This window comes from Cynocephalus volans, chromosome 1 (assembly GCF_027409185.1).
Source record: "Cynocephalus volans isolate mCynVol1 chromosome 1, mCynVol1.pri, whole genome shotgun sequence".
NCBI classification, from domain to species: domain Eukaryota; kingdom Metazoa; phylum Chordata; class Mammalia; order Dermoptera; family Cynocephalidae; genus Cynocephalus; species Cynocephalus volans.
Genome location: NC_084460.1, coordinates 282104456 through 282123156, shown reverse-complemented (window position 1 = coordinate 282123156; position 18701 = coordinate 282104456). Strand labels below are relative to the sequence as shown.

General features: G+C 50.4%; 1 protein-coding gene across 2 annotated transcripts; it reads right to left on the bottom strand.

Moving 5' to 3' along the window:
* Nucleotides 1-1198: 1198 nt before the first annotated feature.
* SLC11A1 (solute carrier family 11 member 1) lies at nucleotides 1199-10640 on the bottom strand. Of its 2 annotated transcripts, none has more exons than XM_063088602.1 (15): nucleotides 10545-10640; nucleotides 9869-10002; nucleotides 8688-8957; nucleotides 8419-8538; nucleotides 7472-7578; nucleotides 6981-7051; nucleotides 6590-6657; nucleotides 6270-6425; nucleotides 5315-5473; nucleotides 3940-4041; nucleotides 3695-3814; nucleotides 3099-3248; nucleotides 2461-2534; nucleotides 1865-2018; nucleotides 1199-1723 (listed from the first exon to the last, which is right to left on the bottom strand). In XM_063088602.1, the coding sequence occupies exons 1-15, from the start codon at nucleotides 10549-10551 to the stop codon at nucleotides 1613-1615; spliced, it is 1803 nt and encodes a 600-aa protein (XP_062944672.1). In that variant the 5' UTR covers nucleotides 10552-10640; the 3' UTR covers nucleotides 1199-1612. The 2 variants fall into 2 exon arrangements, with proteins under 2 accessions (XP_062944672.1, XP_062944682.1); XM_063088612.1 differs by having other exon boundaries at nucleotides 8835-8957.
* Nucleotides 10641-18701: the final 8061 nt, after the last annotated feature.

Genomic DNA, 18701 nt, shown 5'->3' with positions numbered 1-18701 from the left:
ACCTCACGCTGCTGCGGAGTCACCTGTCGCTACTTACTTAGCTGTCTCTCGCCACTGGAGTGTGAGCACCTCGAGTGCTGCCGTTTTCTTTAATTCAGGAGTTTGTCTCTTCTCCCCCCACCCCACCCCACCCCACGTCCCAGCATAGAACTGGCACCCAATCAATAACCAAGAGAATTTTCCACTGGGGTGTGCAGGGGGTACAGCTGGGGGCACTTCCGGGAAGCTAGAGAAGCATCTGGGAAATGCCTTTCTTCACCCCCCACCCCCCCATCCTTCAGCTCGCATGGGCCCCATCTTCTCCAGGGACAAGCCTGGAGAAGGAGTGGGGGGAGGCCCTCTTGCCTAGGTACCCCCTCCGGCAGCAGCTGCCCTGGTTGTGCTAGACCTGTCCTGTTCCTTCTTTCCTTGAGGGCCCCACCCGCATCATTGCCCTTTTAAGAAAGAGGAAATTCTTCTCATAAACAAGCGCCCCAACCTGAGTGTGGAACTGGGCCGCCTGCCTCACCGGGTCCCCGGGAAATCGGGGGTACTTCCAGGCGCAGCACCCGCACCAGACTCAACTTGGGGGAAAGGCCCAGCGGTCCCTCCTGGCTACGACTGTCCCCAGCCCCTGGACTGGGGTCTGAGGGACTGGCGGCGGCTGGAGGAGGGACTTGGGGGAGCCTAGAAACAGCCTAGGGAGCGTCCATAAAGTGCAGCCCATGCACGGGGCGAAGGGGTGCCCCGCCGCTCCCTGCGCCAGAGAGGGGGTTCCCCGCCCATATAGCGACCCGCACCTTCTCGCCCGAGCGGATTCCGGGGCCCCAGGGCGCAAGACCTCCCCGCGTCGTTCCGCTTGGCCGGGAGGGGTAAGGTTGAGATGGGAGTGTCAGCGCCCGAGACCGTCCCTGCCCCTAGGGGGAGCTGGGAGTCAGCGCAGAAGGAGCTTTAACAGCACGGCGTGGGAGTCGGGGCCGCCTGGTCCCCTGGCCCCCTGGGGAGATGGCGAATGAATTGGGCCTCCGAGGCTTGGACTCTTGGATTCCTCAAGACCTGGCGCCTGAAGGAGAGAGAAACTCGCCTCCGTTTTACTGCCCAGAAAATGGGTTGCAGGCAGAACAGAAAGGCTGCAGAGAGTAGGCGTGAACCATACATTTGGGTAGGGTGGTCTTGGTGCTCTAGAGATTTTGTCCTTCCGAGGTTCCATTCCCAGCTCTTTTGCATGAGAAGTGAACTAGTATTTATTTAGCATTCATCAGACTGTATTTTAGGTGCTAGTTTGGAGCCTGTTTTCTCCTTCCTCCCCCTCTCCCCCCATCTGTCAGGTCACTCCTGTAGGTGCTCAATAAATATTTCTGGATTTTTTTTTTTTAAGTCCCAAATGCCAGGCATTATGTTAAAGTGCTTTACATCCATGGCAAGGTTGGTGTCTTCCCTATTTTACAGATGATGACACTGAGAACCAAAGGCTAATCATTCATCTAAGCTAGGAAACAGTAGGTCCCTAAGGACCCCAGTTGGCCTGCCTCCAAAACTCTCCCACTCTGTCTTGCTGCCTGCGCCCCCTCCATGTCCAGCAGCGCAGTCTGCCCCACTCAGTCCATCTGCCAGCCAGGCTCTGGGTGGGAGCTCATCCAGAGGTCTCCCACTTCTGCTCCTCTTCAGGGAGCCCATACAGGAAGTGTTGGTGGGAGCAGTGGGCCAGAAAGGTAGCTCCGTGGGCAATGCAACAGGTCCAGACCTGGGGAGGGACGACTCTGAGTGGGGGACAGGCTGAGACCTCAGGGAAAGCCCCAGTGTGTCCCCCACCCCATACCCTCCCCATCTGTTGCCTCCTCTCCTTGGCTCCCCATCCCCAAGGCACCCATTGGCCCTACAGTACCAGGTAGATAGTGAGACCCAAGTAGACGACAGCCAGCAGAGCTACAAGGCCGAAGTAGGCAGGGTGGGGGAGGCTGGGCAGGTAGCTAACCACAAAGTAGAGGTTGATGGTGCAGATGAGGGCCATGATGGAGGATGTGATGACCTTGCTCAGCCTGGGGACACAAGGGAGGCTCAGGACTGGCTGGATGCAGCTGAACCACCTGCATCTCCTCCTCCAGTGCCCACAGCCAGTCAGGAGCTGGTTGTGGGTAAGGGACAGGAGATACACAAAACCAGCGGCTGTGGGCTGTGGGGCCTGAAGCAAACAGACCCTTTATCCACCTCCCACCTCCTGGGCCCTCCAGGCTTCACAGTGGCAGGATTGGCAAGAACAGAGTCTGAGGGAGAGTGAGAAGCTCAGGAAACAGCCTCCAACCCCGGATTCCAGTCCTGGCTCCCCTGCTTGGTAGCTGTGTGACCCTGGACAAGTTTGTTAACCTCTCTGAGCCACAGATACTTCATCTAAATAATGGGGATAATGATCGTTCCTACATCCGGGTGGTGGTGAGGATCAAATGTAGATCAAGTATAGTGCTTGGGATGGGGAGTACTCACAGGCCATTGGCAAACTCTTGCATGAGGGCGGGCATGCTGGTGAACGTGAGGATGGGAAGCACAGCAAAGGGCAGCTGGGGAGAGTGGCAGGAGGAGGAGGCTGAGGGACCTTGCCCTCAAGACACAGCAAGGAGAGGAGGATGGGGCTGGCACAGTCCTCCGCGTGGCTGTGAGCCGTTGGGCAAGTGCCCTAACCACTTTGAGCCTCAGCCTCCCCATCTCTGTGCCCTCCCAGGTTGCAAGGCTCCAAAGCAGGAGCAAGTGTTTGGGGGTTCTGGCACCAGGCTGCCTGAGTTTGAACCCCAGCTATTCCACTAGAGTCCCTTAAATTCGTGCATCTATTTTCCCATCGGTAAAATAGGGATATGGAGATTCCTACCCGCTGTGGTGGCTATGGGGATTCTGTGAGCCTTGTAGGCAAGGGACGTTTTGGATAGAGTCTGACGGGTTCAGGTCCCCATATTGGCCAGCCACCAAAATAAATAAATAAATAAATAAATAAATAAATAAATAAATAAATGAAATAAAATACAGCAGGATAGAATCTGGCAGACCCGGGGTAGGCTCAAAATGGGGGATTTCTATGGTTCCTGTTTAGCCTGGCACCGGGCAGGGGTGGTAGAGACCGCCTGTCTCACCAGCAAGCTCTGCAGCACGTTGAGCAGGTCATTGAGACCTGACAGGTCCTTCAGATCCCGGAAGATGGCCACGAGCACAGTGGGCAGGATGGCGCAGGAGCGGGTAAGGAGGACACGGGCGAAGCGTGACCACCGCAGCTTCAGGAAGCCCTGGGATGGGGTGTGAGGACCTTAGTGGTGGTAGTGGCAGGACTGGGGATTCCAGAGGAGGGATCCTCTGTCGTCCCTCAGCCCACCTCCTGCCTCGGGGGATGCTCTGTTTTTTCATTGCTGCATTGGGGGCACCTCTATCCCTAGGCGGCAAAGAAGGGATGCGGTGGGGAGAAAAAGGGTGGGGTGGGGTGGGGGCCCTCCCATAGCTGGTTGCTGAAGACTAAACAGTTTTTGCACAAAGGCTCCTGTTAGTCCTGGGTCCTGAGTCTGCAGCTTCCGGCAAGTCACCTCACCTCTCTGACTGTTTTCTCATCTGTAGAGTAGGGCTTATAGTGGCACCCTCTGGGCTGCTTTAAGGATCAGCAAGGCCAAGTGTCACAGGCCTCAAGTAGTGTGCCGGTGGTCCTTGGACCCCAGACCTTCCCTGCCCGCCCCTGCCCCACCTCCATCACGAACTGTCCCGCGTAGGTGCCCGTCATGGTGGAGCTCTGCCCCGCTGCCAGGAGACCCACGGCCCAGATGTAGAGGGCCGCGGGGCCGAAGAGGCAGCCCAGAATCAAGCCCTGGAGGGACGAGGCGTGGTCAGCCCGTGGCCCCACCCCTCCCCGCAGGCCCCGCCCGTGTGGTGGGCGGGGCGAGGAGCCTCGCTGAATCCCCCCTCCCCCGGCCACCTCTGCCGCGGGCTTACTCCTTGGTAAATGTCCACGGCCACGGTCTGGTTTTTCTTGGAGAAGATCTTGGGGAAGATGTCGGCGTAGTCGTGAAGGCTGCTGTTGGCACAGACGTTAAGCTGCGGGCACCGGGGCAGTAGGGGGAAGATGTGAAGCGCACACTCAGTCTTGGATCATCAGACGGTCAGGCCTTGACCAGGGGTCAAAACCTGGTGGCCCGCAGGCTGAATGTGGCCAGACATATTTTGTTTGGCTAACGAAGTCGGTTTTTTTTTTCCTCTTTCATGTGCATTTGTTGCCAACATTTAAAATCTAGAAGAATTCATATGAGAACCCGGCTTCCGGCTTCTCTTGGATTTGTAAGAGCTGGCATTACCACAGAGAGACAATTGGCCGGCAGTGACCGGGATACCCCGCCGTACCCTTTCCTTACAGCGACCCACTGCCCACAGTTCCGCAGCCCGCCTGGTCTTGAAGACAAGGGATTGCAATCCTTATTTAGACATGTCTCCTTGTGAGACCCAGGGAGGTGTGTGACATCCCAAGGTCACATAGCAAGGCAGTGGCAGTGCTTAGATCCCTGGAGGCCTGGCCCCTCTCCCCCGCACAGTTCTCACAATTCAGTAAGCACCCAGCACTAGCTAGCAGTTGTTAGAGCCTCGTGACAGAGCTGCTCAAAAAGGGAGACAGACACGGGTCCCAAATCTCAGAGCCAGGGAGGAGCTGGCCGGATCCTTCCTTTTCAGAGTCAGCACAAATATCACTTCTTTTTTTTTTTCTTTTAAATGATGACCGGTAAGGGGATCTTAACCCTTGACTTGGTGTTGTCAGCACCACGGTCGCCCAATGAACTAACCGGCCATCCCTATATGGGATCCAAACCCACGGCCTTGGTGTCATCAGCACCACACTCTCCCAAATGAGCCACAGGCTGGCCCACTAATGTCAGTTCTTGCAAGCCTGACCGGCGGGGCTAATGTAGCTCCCCCCCACCACCATACTCTCAATTATGCTTCATCACCCCCTTTTGTCTTTCACAGCAGTGTTCACACTCTGTACTTCACCTGGTTATTTATTTGTTAACTTGCCTCCTGTCTACTCACCCCCTCTCTATTGAAGCTGCAAGAGGGCAGGGTCTTTATATCATTTACTGCGGTATCCCCAGTGTCTAGGACACTGCTTGGTGCAGAACAAATACTCAATTATTATTTGTGGAATGAATGACAGTTTATCTGCCCACAATGAAGATTATCAGGAGAGAGGACTCTGGTGCCTGGAGTCCAGGGCAGAGACTCAGCAGGGCTTTGCTGCACTGCCTGCAGTCGCCAGCAAAGCTTGCAGGGCATGTGTGTAGGGGGCGTGGCCACGGGTGCATGGGAAGGTGTGCCTCACCGCATCCTGGTTGGTTTGCTGGTAGAAGGCCTGCCCAAAGACAGCCATGACAAAGAGGTTGATGATGAAGGAGACAGACAGGGCAATGGTGGCCTCAATCAGGAAGTACATGTTGGCTTCTCGGATGTCCACCCGGCGGGCCCGGTCTATCTCTCGAGACTGTGAAGGTCAAAGGGGGAGGGAAGGGCCAAAGTCCCTCAGAGCCATTGCAATATCCCCCACCCTCGCACTTCCACCTATGTTCTCACCAAACCCAGTTCCTCCTAAAGTGTCCTACGTGTCAGTCTAGGGTAGGCCCTGATCAGCTAACCCCCTTACTATATCTCTGCCCTTGCCACAGAGGCCTGAACCATAGTGACCAACTATGTGAATGAAGAGGCCCCTCTCTACCTCAGCCCCTGTCCAACTCCCCTTCATTCACTATGCTCCATCCTCAGACATGTCCAGTTTATTTCTGCCTCAGGGCCTTTGCACGTGCTGTTCCCTCTGCTTGTAATACCTTCTCCCCAATTTCCTCCTCATCCTTCAGTCATTCTCTATCATACTTCTCTGTTTTGTTGCCTTCAGAGTACCTTTCACAATCCATAATTCTTTCCTTTATCTGTTTACCCAGTCATCGTCTTCCCCCACTAGCATGTAAGCTCTAGTAGGGCAGGGGCCTTGACTGTCTTTTTATCTTTTTTTTTTTTGACAGCCTGCAGATATGGGGATCCAAACCCTTGACCTTGATGTCACAACACCCCCTCTAACCAACTGAGCTAACTGGCCAGCCTTATTTATCCATTCTATCTTTTCATCATTGACTTCCAGCTTATAGCTTGAATGAACAGAGAATGATTCACTTCCCACCCAAAATCCTGAAGGAAGAAGCTAGGGGGCGGGGCTCCAGGCTTGGAGGCGGGGCCAGCAGGGCTGCAAGGAAGGGGCGTCTCTTCCTCCCCACCCTCCTGCTCACCTTGACCAGGGCCGAATGCAGGTAGATGTTGTGGGGCATGATGATGGCGCCAACAATGCCCACAGCCTGCAGCAGCTCGGGGTGGCCGCAGCCGGGACACGAGGGCAGGAACAGGCCCCGAAGGAGCGCTCCCTGTGCAGGACGTGCCACCACATACTGCGGGGAGGAGACTGGTCAGTCCCCCCGCGCAGCCTCCACCTCGACCCCAGCAGCTAGGGGGCGGGGCTAAGGGCCGCTTCCCCCACCCTTCAGGCTTTGCGGGGGGGGGCGGGGGGCGGGGAGGAGTGACCTTGGAGGGGATTACGGCTCTGGCTTCCTACCTCATAGCCGAAGGTCAAGGCCATAATGGTAATAAGGAATCCAAAAAAGGCTTCCAGCTTCCGCAAACCTAGGGGCAGGGCAAAGGGGCAGAACAAACAAACAAACCAAAACAACTTGTAGCATAAACAGTTATTAATGGCCAATATTTTCAGCACTTTGTTCCAGGCACTGTGCCAAGTACTTAACATACATTACTTCACTGAGTCCTCCCAGCAGCCCTGTGATGTCGTTTCCCCCAGTTACAGATGAAGAAACAGAAGTCTAAGTAACTTGCTCCATGCCACGCAGCTAGAGTGGGGAGCTCAGATGTGCTCCCAGCAGCTCTGGCTTGAGAGCTTCTTTCAGTAGGCACCCTCACCACCCTTATTCTGCTCCAAGGTGCACACCCACCGTAGTTATCGAGGAAGAGGAAGAAGAAGGTGTCCACGATGGTGATGAGGACACCACCCCAGAGCGGGATTCTGAAACCAGAGTGGCCTGGGTCAGCCCAGCCTGGTCCTGGAGTCTGCAGCTCCCACCTTCAGGGCTGGGGACTGTGGAATCTGACCTCCAGGGAACAGGAACCCAAGGGGCCCCAGAGAGCTAGAGCAAGAGGAGTGGGAGTGTGCTGGAGATGGAAAAATAGCATAGGTCCTCTAGGAAGGGCAGAGCTGGTTGGGGGACCAAGCGTGCCAGGCAGCTTGGGATGCAGTCTTGAAGTCTGCATGACTCACATCAGTGTGGCTTTAGACAAGTCTCTCTACGTTTCTATGAAGTAGAGCAACAGCCCTACGTCAGAGGGGAAAGCAGCATAAAACAGACTCAGGGAGCTATGAGGCCTGGGGAAAATTAGCAGCTGTTGCCAACCCTGGCCTGAAAAGCTGCGCCCGCTGGGTCAGTACCGTCCAGCCGAGAGCAGGTTGAATGCAATGGCCGTGCCAATGACCTCCTGCATGTCTGAGCCCACGATGGCTAGCTCGATGGTCAGCCAGAGGAGGGTGCGGGGCACCTATGGGGAGGAGACAACCCCCTCATTAAGGGTGGGCCAGTGATTTGCCTGTCGTCTCAGTCCTACACTCACATTTCCATACTTTGCACTGTGCTGCTGGGCTGGAAGACTGCAAATTACATTTGTAAGACATTCTTGCCAGCTGGCTTCCAATTAGTTTTGTAGGAAATACTTATAGGTGATTGAAAGGCAGAGAGAAACGATTCATTCCATGCTTCTGGTAGCTTTCTGGCAGCGGCACCAGCAAGGACACCAGGCAACCTGGGCTCTAGCAGCACCGATGGCCACTTCAGCAGCAGTGACAATGCTTCCAGAATTCCAGAAGCAAACCATGGCTCTTGGGCTCAGGGGTGTAGCAGCTTTTTGATTTTGGGGTAACTCCTTCTTCTTTTGATTTTTGATTTTTGGGTAACACCTCCTCCAGCACCTTTACATCCCTTCCAGCACCTTTACATCCCTTCCAGCACCTTTACATCCCTGCACTAAGTACCTTTGAAATATCCAGTGGAGTAATTTCTGTTTTCTTGACTGAACACTGACAACAGCCAAGTCCCCAGGGTCCACCTGCCAATGACCATCCCTGAGCTGATGCCGCCCTATATTTTGCCTTGGGTGAGTCCCTTCCCCAGCTTTTCATTTCCCCTCCTGTAAAATGAGTGACGTGTCTCTGACATCCCTCTCAGGCTGTGTGCTATTAGTTTGAGCCTCAGTCTTTTCATCTATCCAGTGGACTTAAGACGCCCCAGGTGAGATGATGCATTTATTTGATCATGGGAACTGTACAAGGCTGTTCAGGACTTGGGACCTGTGGGTGCTTCCTGTCCAGGCCCCCAAGCTCACCTTAGGGTAGTAGAAATGGCAGACCTCGCCCAGGTCCTTGCCTGTCACCACGCCCAGACGGGCAGCCAGTCGCTGGCAGAGCAAGCCCATCACTGTGGCCCACAGCAGCACCCAGAGCAACTGTGAAAAGGCAGGGAGAGGCCTTCAGCCAGAGAGGCCAGTCTCAGAAAGCCCCAAGCTGGTGGTGCCCTCTAACCAAGGAAACTCTTTGAGGAGAGGGTGGGGGAGATGGAGCGAGAAGACCATCCCACCCCACATACACCCCACACCTTGGGCTGCCTTGGGGACACTTTCCTGGCCTTAACACCTGCTTCCTTGCAGGCCACCCTGGGAAACATGGCAAGCTGGTTCTCCACCCACTTAGCTTGGTCACCCCATCCCCTCCGAGGCCCTTGCTCAGGCCTCCACTCGGTCACTTTGAATCCAGCCACGGCACCAGTCTGAAGATCTGACTCGATGTTTCCTGGGTCCAGGAAGGCGATGCTCATGAGGAAGCCAGGACCTGTGAAGGCCCACAGCTTCCGCAGGCTGAATGTGCCCTGGGGGTGGAAGGAGGGTTAGGGGATGGTAGCAGCTGGCCCGGGCCAGCCCTGCCCCTGGCCAGCCCTGCCCCTCCATTCTCTATTCCATTTTTTTTTTTCTTTTTTTTTCTGGCAGCTGGCAGGTAAAGGGATCCAAATCCTTGACCTGGAGCTGCAGTGTGTGTGTGTGTGCGTGTGTGTGCGTGTGTGTGCGTGTGCATGTGTGTGTGTGTGTGTGTGTGTGTGTGTGTGTGTAGAGGAGGGGAAGGCTGTTCAGGATTTGCTGAGTCACAGAGCATCTACTTTCACAATCTGTCACATTCAGCAGCCAGCCTGTGTCTGACTCGCCTGCCTCTTGAAGGGCCTTACTCAGCATGTACTCAGAGCTGCAAGAGGGGGCTTTCTGAGGGCCAAACCTCCTTGGTCCAGCTCCTCCCTCCCCACCCCCTTCTCAGACCACAGGGCCTCCTGTCTGGGCTCCACTGAGGCTGCGGTCCTCTTCCCCATTCCAGGGCTTGGCCTGTCAGCCTAGGAATCTGCTAAAGATTCCGGAAATGCAGGAGGACAGCATCCTAGACACCAGCCTGCAGCCTCCTTCACCTCTCCCTATGCCCTCATCTGGTCCTTTTCCTTTGTGCTAAAACAAATCCTCAGGCTCTAATCCTAATTCACCCCAGACCCCTTGCCCTTCATAGGAAAGCTGAGATTCATTCAGAAAGCTATTTGATAATCTTTAGACAAACACCAAGCACTCAAGCTAAAGGCTGGGGACAGAAGCAGGAGAGGGGGCAGTTGCCACTGTCCATCACTGCTGCTCAGAGCTGGAAAGAATTTGCCATGGTCACGAGGAGACCCCACTCCACACCTTGTGAGATCCCATAGGACCCTGTCAATGCTGAAAGCCCCCAGGAAGTTTCTAGCATTCCCACCGGTTTCGAGTCCGGGATGGGGATCTTCTCACTCAAGTAGGTCTCTCTGGGAGGCACTTGCTGTGGCCTTGGGTCAGGTGGGCTGGAGATGGAGCCATAGCTGGGCCTGCTCAGCCTTTGGGGGCTGCCGTCACCTGTGAGGGGCCCCATGAGGCATGGTGAGTGTCCTGCCTCTTTTTGGTCCCTTCCCCCCACATACACTCCACACTCTCCCACCTCCTCCTGGCAAAGTGGAGAAATTAAGGTCCCTGGCCCCCATCCTGGGTCCATCACCTCCACCCCTAGACCAAACGTTCCAGAAGATGTGTGGGAAGTGGAGGCTTCAGAATTACTTTCCTCCCTTGTGAGCACAGAGATCCCCAAATCCAAATCTCCTACCACAGAGAATGTGAGACACTGTGCTCTGAGAAGGGTTGAGGCTACTGTGTCTGCCCCTTGGCCTTACACTCTGCCTCCTCCAGCAGCCGAGGAAGTTCCAGGGGCTCCAATCCACAGGGATCAGACGAGGGAAAGCCAGGCCCTTACGGGTGCAAAGAACCCAAGCCCAGTGTGTCCCGTGTCCAGAACTGTGCTCTAGACCAGGACTCCCACGAGGGACCAGGGACTTCCTTTGCCTCCTCAAGTCTTCCCCAGACCTAGTCTCCCCTTCCAGCCCAACCTGGAGGCCAGTACTCGCCTGTCATGAGGTTGCAGGCTTCAGCTACTCTCTGAGTGTGAGAGACGGGCTGGGCAGCTCCTCAGCCTGTGCCCGTCTGGGTGCTGGTGCGAGTGAGTGTGCGGGCCCACACCCTCTTACCCGTCCTTGGCTGGGCTCCCCCTCTTACATCACCATGGGCTCTCGCTCCCACATTCACACACCCAAGGTGTTGTGAAACACTTTCCAAAGGCAGAAGTGGCCAGCTCTGGCGGAAGTGTCTGGTCACCCAAAGCGTGGACCTTGGCCCTGTCTTTGTTCCCCTCCCTGCCTGCCCTGTGCCCCATAACACCTCTGGCCCTGTTCCAGGCACCACATGTTCTGTGCCTGCCAAGTTAGCTCTGATTTTGGGCACTTCCTGTCACTTGGGCATTCATGTCCTGATCTCATGACTGCATCCCGCTTTCTACCACATACCCACAGGCCTTTTCTCCTCTTTAATCTGGTGTCCCACGGCCACTGGTTGGCTAACGGGAGGTAGGGAGTCCTCATAGCTCCTGAGGCCTCAATTTCCCTTTGAGAGTCTCAAAGGAAAGACCTTCCAGGCACTGCTGCAAGGACATGAAGCAAAGATTCAGGCTTTCAGCTTTCGGCTTGGAGGAAGCCAAGGTGCAGCTTTCCTAGTTATCTGAAATCCAGGTTCCTCCCACCAGCCACATCCACCATGCCCCTAAGTTCGACCCCAATGAGATCAAAGTTGTCTCCAAAAAAGGTGGGCGATGGTATCACCAAGGCCACCGGTGACTGGAAGGGTCTGATTATGGTGAAACTGGCCTTTCAGAACAGACAGGCCCAGACTGAGATTATACCTTCTGTCTCTGCCTTGGTCATCAAAGCCCTCAAGGAATGCCCTGAAGAGACAGAAAGAAACAGAAAAACATTAAATACAGTGGAAACATCACTTTTGATGAGATTGTCAACATTGCCTAAGTGAAGTGGCACAGATCTTTAGCCAGATAACTCTCTGGAACCATGAAAGAGATCCTGAAGACTGCCCAGGCGGTAGGCTGCAAGGCTGATGGCTGCCACCCTCATGACATTGTAGAAAATGTCAACAGTGAAGCAGTGGAGTGCCAGCTGGCTGAGAAGTACAAAGGAAGATATTTCTGTAAAGGATGGTTTGACGACCAGAAAAAAAAGAAAAAAATTCAGGCCAAGAATGTCCTCAAAATATAAGGTCACTGGGATGCTGGTCTTGGTTCGGCCACTGATTCACTTGAGGTTGCTACCAGATCATATCCCCGGGACTTGCTCTTTCTGTTAAACAAAAGGCTCAGACTAGCTAAGAGGCCAAAAGTTTAGGTGCCCAAGGAGGCCAGGCAGCTATGTTAAACTATGAGACAGGGTTAGAGGAAGAAGAACGTGCCAGGGCTGGCCGGTTATCCCATTGGTTAGAGCACAGTCTTACGACGCCAAGGTCATGAGAACGGTGCCAGCTCAGAGTTGAATGACAAAAGATGCTGAATCTCAGAGTTGGGGATGTGTGTGTGTGTGTGTGTGTGTGTGTGTGTGTGTGTGTGTAATAGGAAGTGGTGGGGACTATAGCAAAACATAGGTCATATGCTCTGTCTGAAGAGGACAATACCTACAGAGTTCCAGCCAATTGTTGTCACGTGGGAATGTGGGCACATTGTCATCATATCTTCTGATTTTTCAAGGATGCTGAAAAATTTGGAATTTTATGCAATTTATGTTTTTTTTTAATATTAGGCTCAAAAAAATGTTGAAAATGCTGTGTATTCCAAGCAAAACACATTGATGGACTAGGTCCCACTTGAGGGTTTTAGGTCTTGTATGTTACCTCTGGATAAATGTTGGGCAAGACCTTTCCAGCTCCCAATTTCTTCTCTTTGCCAGCTCCCATGCTCTCACTTCCTCCCACGTACTCATGCGAGCCTCATATCCTGGAGCCTCCCTTTCCTGCCAGGAAGATTTAAAGCCTGAATTGTCATGTGGTTTTCAACTCCAAAGTCTGAGACCTCAGGACACCGAAAATCAGGGGAGTGTAATATAATAAGAAATTAGTATTTGGTCTCTGCCCCTGGGTCCTGGCACAGGGCTCCTAAAACCCTTGTAACTTTCTGAGTGACAGGAAGGTGAGAGGAATCTTTTGTTATCCACAATGTTCCCCTTTCAACCGTATCTGAGTTTATCCAATAGGGTGACTCTAGGAAGATGGCGGGGAGGAGGTGACCCAGAGGAACTGACTGTATGATTGTGATTAAAGTTGGAACTTTCAGGGGAGGGGAGAGGGGTGATCAATTACAAATGGCCAGTGATTTAATCAATTATACCTACTTAATGGAACCTCCATGACCTCCATGAACACCCTAAACTACGGGTTTCAGGGAGCTTCCAGTTTGGTTAACACACTGAGATACTGGGAGGTAGCACGTGTGCAGAGGGCATGGAAGCTCCATGCACCAGCCCCCAATACATTGCCCTATGTACTAATTCCATTTCCCTGATCCTGAGTTGTATCCTTTATAATAAACCAATAATAGTAAGTAATATGTTTCCCAGAGCCTATGTTGGGAAGGAGGCTCCTCCTTGATGGGGAGGCTTGAGGAACTGGAGAGGTGCGGGTGGAAGGAGAGATGAATGGTTGTCTCTGGAGAGGAGACAGCAGCATCATGGTTTGTCACTGTGCAATCCTATTGCTCAAGGTACCATCACCATCCCTGGCCTCTGAGGTTTGTACACGTTTCCCAATAGCTACATTAGTTTCATGTGGGGATGACTGAGGTAGAGGCTGGCATGTCTTCCTCTTTGCATCGTTTGTGGGGCCTTTCCTACAGTTAGGAACTCAGTAACTGTAGTTGATTAACCATTGCTCAATACCCTGCACAGCCTCTAACTGTGAGGCAGTATAGTGCAATGGTTAAGAGCAGAGGTCCTGGGCAGATATCAGAGAGCAGGAAGTTGCATGAGAAGAGGTCCAGAAATCTGCATGGGCATCCCAACAAATCTGGATCTGTTGCTAAAAACATTCAACCCTGCCTGGGTAGGGTGAAATTTCATGAAGCCTAATTCACTCAAAATAGATCACAGCCTTAAATGTAAATGTAAAACTGTAAAACTTTTAGAAAAAAATAGGGGAAAATCTTTAGGATCTAGGGCTAGACAAAGATTTCTTAGACTTGACACTGAAAGCATGATCCATAAAGGGAAAAATTGATAAACTGGACCTCATCAAAATTAAAGACTTTTGCTCTGTGAAAGACCCTGTTAGGAGTATGAAAAGAAGATAAAAACTCAGAGAAAATATTTGCAAGTCACGTATCTGGCAAAGGACAAGTACCTAGAAATATAAAATTCTCTTAAAACTCAATAGTAAAGACAAACAAACAATCCAATTAGAAATGGGTAAAAGTCATGAACAGGTATTTCACCAAAGAGGATGTACAGATGGCAAATAACCATATGAAAAGATGTTCAACACAACTAGCTATTAGGGAGATGCAAATTAAAATCATAATAAGATTTTGCTACACACCTGTCAGAAAGGCTAAAATAAAAAAATAGTGACAACACCAAATTGTTGGTAAGGACATGGAAAAACTAGATCACTCATATGTTGCTGTGTTGGGAATGTAAAATGGTACACTAGGAAAACAGTTTCCAGTGACTCTGGAAAACAGTTTGCAAATTTCTTAAAAAGCTAAACATGCAACTATCATATGACCCAGCAATTGCACTCCTGGGCACTTTTTCTAGAGAAATGATTATTATTATTATTTTTTTTAAAGATGACCGATAAGGGGATCTTAACCCTTGACTTGGTGTTGTCAGCACCACGCTCAACCAGTGAGCAAACCGGCCATCCCTCTATGGGATCCAAACCTGTGGCCTTGGTGTTATCAGCACCACACTCTCCCGAGTGAGCCACAGGCCGGCCCCGAGAAATGATGATTTATGTTCACATAAAAATGTGTACACAAATTTTTATAGCAGATTTATTTATAAAAGCCCAAATTGGAAACAATCCAGAATTCCTTCAACAAATGAATGATTAACCAAAATATGGTACAACCATACCACAGAATACACTCCTGGGCATTTATCCCAGAGAAATTAAAACTTATGCTCACACAAAAACCTGTGCATGAATGTTTATATCAGCTTTATTTGTAATAGCCCCGAACTGGAACTATCCCAGATGTCTTTCAACAGGTGAGCAGCTACACAAGCTGCAGTACACCTGTACCATGGGCTACTACTCGGCCATAAAAAGGAACAAAGTATTATACAGCCAATAACTGGAATGAATCTTCAGGAAAATATGCTGAATGAAGAAAATCAATTTCAAAAGGTTACATATGTATTATTCCATTTATATAACATTTTGCAATGACCAAATTTTATGTCTGTCTGTCTGTCTGTCTGTCTGTCTATCTATCTATCTATCTATCTATCTAATCTATCTATTTATTTTATAAAGATGACCAGTAAGGGGATCTTAACTGTTGGCTTGGTGTTCTCAGCACCAACGCTCTCCCAAGTGAGCCAAAGGCCGGCCCTGTAATGACCAAATTTTAGATAAGATAGTGGTTGCCGGGGTTAGGTTAGGGGTGGGTGAGATAGCCAGTGGAGAGGGAGGTGGATGTGGTTATAAAAGAGTAAGTTGAGGGATCCTTGTGGGGTTGAAACTGTGCAGTATCTTTACCATAGTGGTGGATATGAAAACCACATATGGTAAAATTGTGCAGAACTTAATACACCCATGTGCAGGTGGGTGCTTGCGCGCGTGCACACACACACACACACACACACACACGAATACAAGAAAAGGTGGGGAAATCAAAAAGATCAATGAGATTGTGTCAATGTCAATATCCTGGTTGTACTGAAAACAAGAATTCAAATGTACATTTGCATACCAATATTCATAGCAACCTTATTCACAATAGCCAAAAGGTGGAAACTTCCTAAGTGTCCATCAACAGATGAATAGATAAACAAAACATGGTATATACATACAATGCAATATTATTCAGCCTTAAGAAGGAATGAAATTCTGACACGTGCTACAATATGGATGAACCTTGAAAACATTATGTGCTATAGTCTGAATGTTTGTGTCCTCCCAAGCTCCAAGCTGGCCTGGGTTTGAATCCTGCCTTTCCTACTTACTAGCTCTATGACTTAGGCAAATTTCTTAGTCCCTCAGTTTCCTCACCTGTACAATGGGGATAATAAAAGTACTTACCTCAAAGGGTTCTTGTGAGGCAAAAGAAACATACCTAGCACTATGCAGTTAGTTGTTTTGTAAATTGGGTTCTAAAATTTTGTTGGTCACTCAGTTCTTGGGAACTCCAATCATTACTAACATTATTGCTTGTGGGATAATTCTCAGGTTTGCTCACTGCTGTGCTCTGAATGTTGGTGTCCCCCTCAAATTCATATTTTGAAATCTAACCCTCAAAGTGATGGTATTATGAGGTAGAGCCTTAGGGAGGTGATTAGGTCATGAGGCTTTGTCCTCATAAACAGGATTAGTGGCCTTAAGAAAGAGGCTTGAGGGAGTTTGTTTGCTCCTTCTGCCATGTATGGACACATACAAGGTGCCATCTTTGAAGGAGAGAGGGGCCCTCACCAGATACTAAATCTGCTGGAGCCTTGATCTTGGACTTCTCAGCCTCCAGAACTGTGAGCAATACATTTCAGTTGTTTATAAATTACCCAGTCTAAAGTATTTTGTTATAGCAGTCAGAATGAACTAAGACACCCACCACAGCCTTTCGATGCAGTGTATCTCAAACGTGGGGCATTTGGGATGATGAAATGGCAGAGAACAATTCTGGTGCAGTACATCATAAAACAAAATGGGAAAAAGAACAAATTGAACAAGAATGGGTTTATCATGCTGGTCTTGGGGGAACAGTAGATTTAAAGAAAGGCCTGTTAAAGAAAAGAGCCTGACAAACATTCACAAGCCATGTCTGCCCTTTCCAAGGGCATTCCCAGCCTGGTTTTTTATTTTGTCTAGTAGAATGTCAAAATGTAAGACTCTTCTTGTAGGGCTCCATCTGTAGTATTGCTCTTAGTTTATCTGCTCTCCTTAAGGCTTCTTGTGGAAGGGGAAAAAAATGCAGAAACAGGTGGATATTTGGGCATTTCTCTAACCTTCTTCCAGGGTCTCTCATTCTCTGGGACAGCAAGCAATGCTTTAGTTGGGCTCCCACTCTTCACCATCTTGTCCTGAGCCCTGTGCGGTAGCTCAGATGTTCAGTGCTCACTCCCTCTCATCTCTGGGCCTTCGCACAAGCTGCTTCTTCCTGAAACATCCTCCACACCCTTAGCTTGGCAAACAACTGCTCGTCCTTCAGGGCTTGATTCTGGTGTGACCTCCTCCAGGAAGCCTTCTTTGATCTCTCCCGGGCCAGGCTGCGTGCTCCCTCAGCACAATGCCCTCCCCCTCTACCCCAGCAATTTGCAGCTGTTGGTGACAATGCACTGGGGACTGAGGCAGTTTCTGGGTGCCTGGGGAAGGGGAAAGACAGTCTATAGTTGTATTAGTCTGTTTTTGTTGCTTATAATAAAATACATGGAACTGGGTGATGTATCAAGAAAAATGAAATTTATTCCTTACAGTTTCTGAGGCTGGGAAGTCCAAAGTCCATCTGGTGGTGGCAACAGTGACCTAGAGGTCTCATATTACAAGATGGTGGAAGCAGAGAGAGCAGAGAGAGAGACAGACTCTGCTCTTCTTCTAAAGCCCTCAGAACCACGCCCCTGACCACCACTTTTAATCCATCCACTATAGCACTGTCCTACAATCCAATCACCTTTTTAAGGCTCCACCTTTTGATTATCATAATAAGATTTCCCACCCTCTTAACAGTCAAAGTGGGGGCCAAGTTCCTAATACATAAAACTTGGGGGACACAATTTAAGCTTCAGCGAGATTTGGGAGTACATAATTCAATCCACTACAATTGTCAAGGCTATTCTGGAAGTAATACAGCAGAAAGGTGCTTCTTCTGTGTTCTGGGATCTGTCTTGAGGGAGCCACATCTGATCCGTTTCCCAGTATGCATTAGCGCATGGACTCTGGAGCCAGACTCCCTGGGTCCAAATCCTGGCTCTGCCACTAACCAGTGTGTGGCCTTGGGTTTAAGCTTTTCCTTATCTATGAAACGGGTATAATAACAGAAACCCACCTCAAACAAGTGTTATGAAAATCACAAGAATAACAGGCTTGCTGTTATTATTATTATTATTATTATTACTATTTATTTCCCTCTGCCTCCTCAGACGCCCAAACTAGGTCAAGACTGCATTAAACACTCTCATACTGCATGTGTATGTTCCCTTCTTAGCACTTTCCATGGTCTGTGCTCATACATTCATCCATGCGATGATGATTATTATTAATCATTATTGGTGGCTGGCCAGTATGCAGATCTGAACCCTTGGCCTTGGCGTTGTAACACTGCATTGTAACCAGCTGTAGTGGATTGAATTGTGTCCCCCCAAAACTCACTGAAGCTTGAATTGTGTCTCCCAAGTTTTATGTATTAGAAACTTGGCCCCCACTGTGACTGTTAAGAGGGTGGAAATCCTATTATGGTAATTGAAAGGTGGGGCCTTGAAGAGGCGACTAAATTATAAGACCATGTCATAGTGAATGGATTAAAAATGGTGGTCAGGGACACGGGTCTGAGGACTTTAAAAGAAGAGAAAGTCTGTCTGTCTGTCTCTCTCTCTCTGACCTGCCATTTCACAATGTGATACCTTACGTCACAGTTGTCACCACCAAGACTCTCACCAGATGTGTTTCCTGGACTTTGGACTTCCTAGCCTCTGAAACTGTAAGCAATAAATTCGTTTTCTTTTTACAATACCCAATAGATCTGTAACATAACCAGTGCCATCTTAGACAAGCCCAAGTACAAAATGGCACTGTCCACTTCCTCCCCTCCCCTCCCCTGTTCTCTTTTACAAGAAGCCTCATGGTTTCAGAGAAAATGAAACTTTCGGCATTTGCACATGCGCAGAACTCTCCATTCCCATGACCTAACTCAATCCCCACCATGGAATTACATCACCCAGCTCTTGGCACCAACATACCTATATAAGCTCTACCACAACCACGCCTGGTGCTGTCCTCTTTTCAGGGCAGCCCTGGGCTGCCTG

What these genes read in the sequence shown, in the direction of transcription:
- SLC11A1 (XM_063088602.1), bottom strand. An exon ending in AGCAAACCAACCAGGATGCG is followed by an intron (nt 4,042 to 5,314) that starts GTGAGGCACACC and finishes CGGTGCCCGCAG; the next exon opens with CTTAACGTCTGTGCCAACAG. An exon ending in ACGTGCTGCAGAGCTTGCTG is followed by an intron (nt 2,535 to 3,098) that starts GTGAGACAGGCG and finishes CACTCTCCCCAG; the next exon opens with CTGCCCTTTGCTGTGCTTCC.